We start from the raw sequence: 11,703 nt of genomic DNA on the forward strand, positions 1-11,703 counted from the left end.
GTTAAGCCCATTGAAGAAGTACTTACAATATCTTTTTTCTCTTTTATTTCTTTGTTTGTTTAAAGGAGTTCTGAGAGGAGAAAAGTAATTTCCTTTAAAACCGTATTTTTCCTCCAAATAGGTACAGCATAAGCGAGTTCCCTGTGGAAAGGAAGAAGTTAGCCTTTTTCTGACAGCAATAGAAAACTCCTGGATTCATTTAAGGAGAAAGAAAAGAGAACGAGTGAGACAACTGAGAGAAGTTCCTCGAGCTCCTGAGGATGTCATTCAAGCCTTGGAGGAGAAAAAGTCCACCCCCAAAGAGTCTGGCAGTAGCCAAGATTTGGCCCAGGGCACCCAGGAGAGTATCTCATGCAGGCCTGCTGTACAGGAAGGCGAGGCTACCACTGTTGAGGGCCATTGCTCAAGCCAGGATCTGCTTTCCCAAGAAGAAAACCCAGAACCTGTGGAGGATGAAAGGAGTGAGGAAAAGGGAGGGATAGAGGTTTTGGAGAGTTGTAAAGGCTCTAGCAATGGAGCCCAGGACCGAGAGGCTCCTGAGCAATTCAGCAGTCCAGTGTCTGAAAAGCGGAGCCATCTCCAAGGAGTGGCTGGACATTACCTATTCAAGTGTTTGATAAACGTAAAGAAGGAGGTGGATGATGCTTTAGTTGAAATGCATTGGGTTGAGGGCCAGAACAGGGATTTAATGAACCAGCTTTGTACCTATATACGTAACCAAATTTTCAGGCTTGTTGCTAGTTAACTTCTTGCACAGTTGGAAAGGTTTTTGTAAAGCAGCTTGCTTCGGGGTGACAAGATGCATTCCACCATAGGCCCATTGATATTATGTGCAGTTATCTTTAAAAAATAAATAAATCTATTTTAAAATCTCTCCACCCCCCTTTTTAAAGTTATTGGGCATATGGTAGTTCATGAGGAAAAATTGTTACCAGCATCAACAGAAAGCTGTCAGGAGGGATTTAAACCTGACTTAAGCTGATCACCTTAGCTTTAGGCTAAGGCCAAAAGATTGTTTTTGGAGTCTGGTCTTGGTCTGAACTACCGAGCATCCTGTTCTGTCATTTATAGTCGTTTCTTGAGGACGGGTGGCTTTCTCATTCTCTAAATGGAGGCAGTACACCAGACAGATAGGCCCTGTGCCCAGGGTATACCTCTGCATCAGTCCTGAGGAAGGAACTGGCCTAATGATAGGTGGTGAGAGAGTCAGGGAGAAAGCTTAGTAATGCCAGGAAGAAGGACTGAACTGGGAGGGCCCTGGAAACGTCACATTCCTGACTCACGTCTGTTTTGATGCTGCTTATTTCAGAAATGGAATTAGGTAAGCAAAACTCCCATACGTGACCGAGACACAACAGAATGAAGCCATACCCCTTCTTCCAACCTGTTTGAAAGTACTGTTTTGTAGCAGTTTTCCTGATGTATGATTTTTTTTTTTGACGTTTGAAGTGGAGCTTTGTTTTATTTTTAATATAAGCATATTCACAATTGAAATCTGTCAGTTCTGTTTGAATCCTGGGATTCGGGGGAATATTTTCGTAGCTTTGAAGGGGTAAGTGACTAATGATAGAACTAAGAAATGGAACGAGATAGATATGAGCAGTAGGTTGCTTAAGAACGTCTCCTCTATTGACAGAGAATTTGTAGCTGATCAAATACCACTTTTTGTGGGCTTCCTTGGAATCCCTTTGGTGCTTAGGTTGTTTGCACTAGAGGATTCTGAAGCCAGGGTGATCATGCTCTTCAAGCCTGTTTCTCAGTGGAATGCTGCAGGGCTCGGTAGGAATGGCTCTGGAAAAGGAGTCTCTTCTTCCTGGAGTCTCAGTTACCCTCTGCTGTGCGTAACTTTCACACCTTGATTTTACACTAGTCATCTAAGGCTCTATCTAGGCTGAAGTCTCTTGAGTACGGTACCAGAGCCCTTTCCTAACTGCAGAGAAGACTGGGGCTGAGCAGTTAAGCTATACTTTTGAAAGGTGGCTGTTGGTTAGGGCAGGCAACTGAACTTGGCATATTACAGCAGCACCAAGATGTGTCCCTTAGCAGAGATGAGAGAACTGAAAATAGGACTATATTGTACTTCCTTCTGTTGGCGGAGACAGAGCTGCAGAAGAGAACATGTTAGCTAGCGTTATTCACCTGGTCTGAGGACCTGTAGAGAATCCAGAAACCTCCTGGAGTATTTCTGAAAGCTGTGAACACCGCCCTCCCTCACCCCTCTGGAGAGAAGAATCTCTGACAGGATGAGGAAACCAATACACAGGGTCACACAGAGTAGCATATGCTCATTAAAGATTTGGAAAATGAGGGTAGAAAACAGCAACAGAATCACTCCTCATCACAGTTTTCCCAATTATGACCATTATTGGGATTTTAATGTTTCCTTCTAGTCTCTTTCTGTAGATGGAGTGTGTAAGGATGTGAGCTTAACTTGGGTTGTACTCATACTGTGTATTTAATTTTATATTACACTTCTCTTCATTTATCATCTTGTATTTGTCTGTTAGAACAATAGGATATTTACATACACTCCTTACCTGTTCAAAATGCATTTCAGACACAGTATTACATTCATTTAAGTCTGGTGCTGAGGGCTGCCCACAAAGTGCTGTGTGATGGGAGGCATGGAAGATGTGTCTTGCATCTCTATGTGCTTTGGTGCTCTGGATTTAAGGAGTGTCCTGGGGGAGGTTTTATAGGTGGTTGAGCTCATGCTCTTACCACCCTGATGAGGGAAGCTTCCTGCTAGAGCTGTGGGTGCCTTCTTTGTTTGCCCTTGGAGGTCTTCATTTTCTTCTCGGAGAAGAATAGTTTTATTTTCTAAAGAGAGGACACTGAAAACATTTTTTTAAAAGACATTAAACTTTTAATTTTAATTACGCATATATTTTATAATTGTGTGATGTGTGATAGCATACACTTTTGGTATGAATGGCAAGAGGAATTTTTTTCTTTAAAGAAATAGGTTATTGACCAGTGTATCATATGATTGAGTGATGCTTGCCTTAAGTGCCTCTCGAGGTCAAGTTCATGTTGATGGATTTTATGGACCTAAGCCCTTGTGGTATTATCTTAAATTCTATTCAGATCCCTGGCATTGGCTTCTGATCTCTTGGTAACTAAAGTAGAGACAGAAGCTGAACTTGTTTTCCAGGGGGAATCAGAGCTGCTTTTGTTCTTTGGAATCTGCTTTGCTTCCAGCAGTGTGGTTCCTTCACCCCACATCCTTGCCCTGCTCTTCACATGCCAGAGCTCTGCTGCATGTCCTAGAAAGGTTGGTGTCGCCGTGGTGGAGTTTCAGCTCATCTAAAGGGTTCATGTTGATTACTTAAAATTTTAGTATGTATTTTTTTGAAATATGAAACCTCTCTTCTCTTGATGGAAACGATGTAAGTACACCAACTTCTAAGCCCTGACAAGTAATAAAACTGCAAGATGTGGGAAAGATGCAAAAGCCTGTGGAAAGTCCGAGGCCTCTTAGAAGGGAGTAAGTAGCCCTTCATCTTACCTAAACCTCAGCATTTTCCTCTCTGGCCACATGGGGGCATCTTTGGCCTTTGATCGAGCATCTTAACTACTGCAGGAATGCATAAAATGTGTCCTTGGTATTTTCTTGAAATATCCATTTGATACCTAGATAATAATTTTTATGCAAACAAGTACATTTTCATGTAAATAAAAATCTGAAAAATAAAAGAATGAGGGGAAAAAAACACCTCATGATCTTTTTTTTCTGATTATAATATTTCAACTTTTTATGTTTCTTTATGGTCCCAGTTGACAGTATTTTCTTTTATTTTCGTGTATCCTGCTACTCTAGAATATGTCCAGGTTGAGTCAGTTCTTTGGATTAACTTTTTATTGGTATCTAGCTAATGGGGGTATTGGAGGGAGTAATTAGTTATCTTAAACACTAATTTCTCAGAAGTCTTGGTTCCAGGAAGAGTTAATATAGAGAGTTTTAAAAAACCTTTCGCTGTTCTTTTGTCTTTTAATTCTTGTTTTGGTTTTATCTGGCTGGCTGACTAGCATATGTGTTGTTTCCATCAGAAGTTGGCACACTTGGCTCTCTGTTGTGTACATTATATAGGTTAGCTAGACCTTGTTTCCCACAAAGGATGTTTCTCTGTAGAACATATATATAAATCTGGGGCCTGTGAGCTTTCAAGGAAAAGTTCCATCTACCCTTATTGTTATGGTACAGAATCAGAGGTGATGGGTGGCCACCCAACAGATTGCACATTAGGAGGAAAAAGGTCCTGTCTGGAAAACTAAGAAGCCCCCTTGGAGAAGGAAGTCTCAAAGGTGCAGCAGGTTTACAGCCATCCAGGAGGTGCCCTCAGAAAAGGGACGTGACCACATCTCGTTTAGAGAAGTTGGCGCCCAGGAGGTTTGGTTTGCTGAATGCGCACTAACCCCCAGTAAGACACAGAAGAGTTTTACTACTGTGAGCGAATTGGCTTTTGCCTCCTGGAGCAAAGTGTTGGTTGTATTGAACCTTTCTAAATACTCCCAGGTACAAAGTCTTGGTGCTAGTGCTAGCGTGGTCTTAAAAGCCCCATGGGGGGCTTACCCATTAGCAGCAGAGCCTCGCACACATACCAGAGAGTTCCCTCTCTGTTCTGTGAAGACATTTAGATCCTCTGCTGTGACTTACCCAAATGACTAAAACAGCAGTTTATTTTTTTAATTACTGGTTGAAACAGCTAATGCTCCCTTTTGGAACAGCTAATGCTGCCTTTTGGAACAGCTAATGCTGCCTTTCGGAGGCTGTGCTTTACTGCAGGGGACTGTGTTGTGACTGAGTGAAGGCCTTGCACATCTGAGTGCCCTTTGAGGTGTGGACAATCTGCCTCTCGTCCAGGCAAAAACGTTAGGGACTCTAGGCTTTTCCTAGAGAAGTGGTGGGTCTCAGGTGCTCATGGTAAGCCAGGAAACTGAGATAAGGAGGAGTGGACCAGAAACTGCAGCTGGACTTGGTAGAATTGGCTTGTGTGTGATGGGCCTAAGAGGGCAAAGGAAATTTAATCCCAGATGCTTCTCCAACCACCCTAGGGGAATGAAAAGCAGAAAAGAGACTTTGTAGTCATCGGACCTGGCTGTGTGTTCCAGTTGCACTTGCAGAGTAAGTCAGTTTCACTAAGCCTTGGCTTCCTCATTTGACAGACGGAGGATTCTTGCCTTGCAGAGTAGTAGCAGCAATTAAGTGAGAGAAGTACTAAAACACCTGGAGGGGTGCGTAAGCAGAGTGGTTTTCTCAACTTGCTCATCTCTTTGTATTTTTCTTTGAGTTTGCCATATCTGGTCAGAACATCTTCTACCAATATTCATGTCAAAAGGCCAAGACCTCAAGTGTATCACTGCAGGTGTAGAGTACCACTTTTTGACCAAGAATAAAACCTACGCTTTCCTGTGCTGGAGTGACAAATAAGGAACCAAATTGATTAGCTGTCTTCTATATCAGTTGTCTCATTTAGTAACCCAGCACAGTGGTGTTGTGTGTCCCTCTGTGATAGCTTTAAAAAATGGAAATTCGGAGAGCTTAGGTGACTTGCCCTAAGGTCATTCATAGAGCTAAGTCACAGAGATCAGGTTTGAACTCAGGTCCAGAAATCTGAGACGGAGATCTTGTACTGAATCTCAAGATTTGTTACAGATGCTACATTTTAAATGAAAATGGACTTTTAGACTCACTTGACATACCTGTAGGGAAGAAAACCTCTATTATATGGCATAGGGAAGAGAGACAAAGCATCTCAACCAGCTTCACTTCATGTAGCACTTTAAGATAGTATTATTTTCAAGCCTCTGATCAATGAGTAAGATTTGATAATTGAAATTGCTTATAATTAGTTCTTAATTTATGCTACCAAGTCTTCATAGAATTTTGTATTTGGCAGCAGTGCAGATAATTAAGTAGTTAGTGAAACCACATAATAAAATGCTATTGCAAGCACATGTTGGATCAGAATCAATGTAAAATAACTGATAATTAGGTAATGACTCTTTGACAATACATAATTGTATAATGAGGAAGGGTTTTACTTTTTTATATTTTAATAGGCAGCTCCAAATATTTCACTTACAGAATTGATGTGCTTTTTGATCTTGCTGAGAAAGTAGCAATTGTCAGAAAAACAGCAAGTCATCTTCCCCAGGTAGGTGAATGAACCTTGTGTAAGTCTAGAGGAAAGAAAAGGCTGCCTGCCATCTGGTGGACCCATTCAGAGAGTGTGGCCCAGAGTCTAGAAACTAGAGCCAGGAAATTCCCAGCTAGGGGACTTGGCTGGCTTCAGCAGCCAATCAGCCTCTAGGGAAATGGCCACTTGTGATACTGCTGTCCAAAAAGAGAAGGCTCTGCAGAGAACACTGTGGAGCCAGACCCTTCCTGGGACAACTGAGGAAGCATGGGCCTGCTCCCATAAATTCTGTGATTCAAGAGATTTGATGTCACTTGCTAGGAAAGGGGGGTTCCCAATCTGCTCTGGTACAGGATTCAGGTGTGTTTGTCCCAGGATTCCTGCATTCAGGGGCACGTGTGGGGCTTTATGAACCAAACTCTAGCCTATTATTTCTCTGAACTCTAGATAAGTACTAATAAGGACTTGATTCATTCACAAAGGGAAGTATTTCCTCATACTCTATAAAGCAAGGGCTAGGCAAGCAGGGATAGAGCTCCTGGCTGACTAAAAGGAAGTAGCTTTTATTTGATCCCTCTTGGTTGTTCCTATTGGCCATGCAAAAACAGTGTTTATTGGATCTTCTGAATTTTTGCAAGAGACCAGAAATCCAGATTTATGAGAAATTTACTTAATTGTAAATCCTGACAGCTAATTCAGTATTCCTTTAAAACCTAGACCATCAGTTTCTGACCTCTTCCACCACCAGGTGATAGGACTGTCTAAATATTTACTGCCTCTACTTCCCCTAACTCTCATTTACCTCAGCTACTCAAGTGGCTTGCTGCCTACCTGTCTGTTTTTATAGAGTCCTTCTCACCTCTTAAGAGAGAATCCCAAAGATTCCATCCAGGATCCTTGTTTGCTCCTTGCTCCTAGCACTTCTGGCTGACTGCATCCACTCCCATGATTTCAACTGCTGTTTACTCATAGAGTCATCATTCCCAAATCTAGACCTTTCCTAACTTTCAACATGTACATACCTAACCACCACCTACTGGACATCTCCCCCAGGACCATTGTAGTGTGAAACTCAACTTACTTTCTAATTTTTTTTTAAAAATTTTTATTTATTTGTGATAGTCACAGAGAGAAAGAGAGAATGAGGCAGAGACACAGGCAGAGGGAGAAGCAGGCTCCATGCACCGGGAGCCCGACGTGGGATTCGATCCCGGGTCTCCAGGATCGCATCCTGGGCCAAAGGCAGGCGCCAAACCGCTGCGCCACCCAGGGATCCCCTTCAACTTACTTTCTAAACCTGTTTTTCTCCCATATTCTTGGTCACCATCCATCTCGAGCTGTCCAGATTAGAAATCTGTTCCTCTCTCCCCTTCACCTCCAGTGACTAAAGTCTTTCACCTTACAAATATCTCCTAAATTCAGCACAGTCTTTCCTTCCAGACTGCCACTACTTTAGTGCTCTTCCTCATCTCTCACCAGGACCGGAAGGGTCGCCTAAACCATTTTTAGGGAACTTCAGAGCTGAGTAGGAGAAAGAGGTTTAGATAGGTTTAGTGGTGGGGAGAGAGATGAAGAGACCCATGTTGGGAGTGAAACAGGAGCACTTTCAGAACAAGGACTGGGATGGAAAGTAGATCCATAGCAACAGGTCACATTGGTTGAGATCAAGAGATATGAGGCCCTTCCTGAGAAAGCACAAGAGAAACTTTTTTCTCCCTTTAATTGTTTCATAGTTACAAAGGTAATGGATTCTCATTATAAGAATTTAGAAAATAATAAAAATTTATAATTCCACTATTCAAATGGAGTTATTTTACGTTTTGTTAATATTTTTTATATGCATACATATTTTTTTAAATAGCAAATGTAGGATCATATTGTATATGATTTTTTGTAATCTTTTTCATGTAGCAATATATTGTGATAACCTTCTGAGTATAAGACTAATCTCTGTGTCAGAAAACTTGTAAAAATAAAAATTACCAGTAATCACACTGTTCGGAGACAGCCACCACTAATATTTTGGTTTACTAACAACTGTTTTCTTTATGCCATATTGTGAGTGTTATTTCACTAAACCAATTGTTCCTTGCTGGAAATTTTAGTTTTCTGGTTTTCACTATTGTAAATAATGCTTTAGTGAATCTCTTTGTATAAAAATCTTTATGTGTGGGGTGCCTGGCTGGCTCAGTCAGTAGAGCATGTGACTCTTAATCTCAGGGCTGTGAGTTCAAGCCTCATGGGAGGGATAGAGTTTACTTAAAAAGAAAATCTTGATGTATTTTCTTATTGCTTAGGATAAACATGTAAGAATTACTGAAGCAGAGGATATGACTGTTTTAAAGGTTCTTTGTGAGGGGCACCTGGGTGATTCAGTTGGTTGGATGTCTGCCTTTGACTCAGGGCCCTGGGATCAAGCCCCACATCTGGCTCCCTGCTCAGCAGGGAGTCTCTTCTCCTTTGGTCCATTGTGCTCTCTCTCTCACCCTGTTTTCTCTCTCTGAAACAAATTTTTTAAATCTTAAAACAACAACAACAACAACAACAAAAAACGTTATTTGTGTATATTGCCAATATGGTCACTAAAAAGGTTGTGCTAGTTTACATTTCCGTAAGTGCCAGTTTTTCTGCTCCTTTGTTAGCCACTACAAGGCTAATTTTTAGTGTTGTTGTTTTTAAGCTATTTTAGTGAGAGCATGTGCAAATGGGGTGGGGGGAGGGAAGGCAGAAGGAGAGGGAGAGAATCTCTAGCAAACTGTGCAGAGCGAGGACGGAGGTGGAGCCTGATTTCAAGACCTTAGATCATGACCTGAGCCAAAAATCAAGAGTCGGATGCTCAACCGACTGAGCCACATGGATACCCCAAGTCTAATTAAAAAAAAAAAAATCCATTATTGGGGTGGGGTGCCTGGCCAGCCGGTAGAGCTTGCAACCCTTGATCTCAGGGTTGTAGGTTGGAGCCCCATGTTGGGTGTACAGATTACTTGGAAATAAAATCTTGTTAAAAGTCCTTTATCAGGGGATCCCTGGGTGGCGCAGCGGTTTGGCGCCTGCCTTTGGCCCAGGGCGCGATCCTGGAGACCCGGGATCGAATCCCACATCAGGCTCCCGGTGCATGGAGCCTGCTTCTCCCTCTGCCTATGTCTCTGCCTCTCTCTCTCTCTCTCTGTGACTATCATAAATAAATTAAAAAAAAAAATTAAAAAAAAAAAGTCCTTTATCAATTGATAGAGAAGAATATTTCCATTGTCTTAATTTAATTATGGTATTGGCAAGGTCAGGCATTTTCATATATTTATACATATTTATGTTGCATGTTATTTCATATATTTTATAATATTTGAATTATGTTCTGTGTTCATTTTTCTATACAAGTGTTCTTTTTGTTTTTGAACTGCAAGAGTCCATTTGCTAATATTTCCCTCCATTTTGTCATTTGCCTTTTCCTTTTATTTATGGTGATTTTGTTTTGTTTTTACAGTTAGAGCTTGTAGAGGGTTTATGTAATCAAATCTGTCATGTTCTGCCTTTGTATTCATTTTTTTTTTTTTTTTTGAGAGTGTGCGTGTGCACCAGGGAGGGGTGGGTGGGCAGAAGAAGGAGAGAGAATCCCAAGCAGGCTTCCTGCCCATCATGGAGCCTGATTTGGGGCTCGATCTCAAGACCCTGAAATCATGACCTGAGTTGGACACTAAACTGACTGAGCCATGTAGGCACCCTATCTGCCTTTATATTTTCTTTCTTTGTCTTCATGGGTAGAAATCTCCTTCACCACCCTTGGTTAGAGTGGAAAAAATGTTTCCTTGCATTTTATTATGGCTCTTTTTGGCAATATTTTTTTCGTGTAACATTTGAATTTATGTTGGTATATATGATGTGATATTGAAGAACCTGTGTTTAACGAATGGTTCCCAGTCATCACAGAGTAACTCTTAAGAGAGATGATTGGTAACCTCTAGAACTGCCATCTGAGTGTCTGTATTCTGTATTGGGAGAGGTACTCCCATGGGCTGGGGGTGGGTTGGTGGTGGGTCATGAACTATATCAGCCCCCAGCCTGGAAGTGGGAGGAGAGATACAGGCTGGTATGTGGCTCCTGGAGTATCCTGGATCCAGTGTCCCCAGCACTGTCAGTAGAGACTTCTCCAGTGGGCCCTGGGGCTTTAGAAAGAAGTCCAATTGTGGGTGTGGAGCTGAGCTCTGGATCTTGGCAGTCCAGCCAGTGATGGGCCACCGCTCAGAGCCTTACATACTGTTCTGAGAGGGTGTCAGTTACGAGCACAGGTAGCTGATCTCTTGGGTTGTAACGACTTGACTGTGCAGCCTACCTTTGGGTGTGAACTTGGATTGCTGGGACAGTCGATGTCAGTCCTTTCCATGGGGTATTATAGTCCAGCCCCTCTGCCCTGGGCTCCTCCTCTGTCATGGGCACCCCACCACCACCACCACTTGACCCAGTTGGCTCTTGACTTACAAGACTACACCTTGCTCTCCTCACAACCTTGCACAGTCTCATTCCCACTGACCTGAATTCATTTTCCCTCATAAAGCCAGGTCTTTTTTTTTTTTTTTTTTTTTTAATTAGAGGAATAGCTAAAATTCTTATCCTTTCCCTCATGCCCTTCCACTTTTATCAACTTATTCCTACCAAGCCCCCTATAGCCCCCATCTCTAGCTGCAGTGTTTGGCTAGCCTCTTTGGTTTCTCAGAAAAGCTCAAAGTGCATGGCTCCTCCCTTTTTGCTTCTGAACTGCATTTCTTTCCTTATTACTCAGTGTCCACACCCAGGGCGGTTGCCTGGATAAAAATCTGTCCCTTTCTCCCAGTTACCTTTTCAGGCCAGACATAGGCACCAGTGAGGAGTGGCTATCCACCCAGGCCCAGTTATAAGCTCTTAATTCCTCCACAGCCTAAGTTGCTGAGGTCTGAGCCTCTGGATCCTAAGTCTGATTCTCTTTTCTTGCCTTCTCACGCATCTGCTAAGCTTGTTTATTGGGCACCACAACAAAGTTAATGATTATTCCTGTCTTTAGCCAGAAGGGGAGAAGTTATCTCCCTATCATCACCCATTTCTGTGAGGTTTTCAAGGACTCTGGACCCACTTCCCCAGGCTTGGCTATCCAAAGCAGTCAAGGGAGAACCAGGCCTATTTTCATCCCAGCTGACACTAAGCAGCTTTGTAACCTTGGGTAAGACACCTTCTCTTGGGAGGTTAGACTATATAATCTCGACTCTTCCAGCTCTGAGATCATATGAGGCTAGGAAGAGGGGAAAGCACATGACTTGATTGTACCTATTTTGTAGGTGGGAGTGGAGGAAGGTAGGTGAGGACTCTGGAAACTTCTGGCTCTTAGGAGCCCACTTCACAGATGACTGATTGAATACTATACGGGATACACTTTCATCAAATCAGTTCAAAATCCCACTCACCATTCATACTGGGCTTGTCAGGAACCAGGTTCAGTCTACTTAATTTCTTCTTATCCTTCGAAAAGTATGATTATCTGCGAACCTAACCTAAATGAGTACATCAGCATGCTTGTAGGGTCTTTGTGTGGTCATAT

The 11,703-nt window shown here is 42.4% G+C and overlaps 1 protein-coding gene across 2 annotated transcripts in view; it reads left to right on the top strand.

Moving 5' to 3' along the window:
- METTL16 (methyltransferase 16, RNA N6-adenosine) overlaps positions 1 to 1,494 on the top strand; it is a 69,742-nt gene extending 68,248 nt beyond the window's left edge. For both annotated transcript variants that reach the window (XM_072779043.1, XM_072779044.1), the window contains exon 10: positions 122 to 1,494. In XM_072779043.1, coding sequence (XP_072635144.1) covers positions 122 to 745 — 624 coding nt within the window. In that variant the 3' untranslated portion in view covers positions 746 to 1,494. The remainder of the gene's footprint in view (positions 1 to 121) is intronic.
- The last annotated feature ends 10,209 nt before the right edge of the window (positions 1,495 to 11,703 follow it).

Source organism: Canis lupus, chromosome 16, assembly GCF_048164855.1.
Source record: "Canis lupus baileyi chromosome 16, mCanLup2.hap1, whole genome shotgun sequence".
NCBI classification, from domain to species: Eukaryota; Metazoa; Chordata; class Mammalia; order Carnivora; family Canidae; genus Canis; species Canis lupus.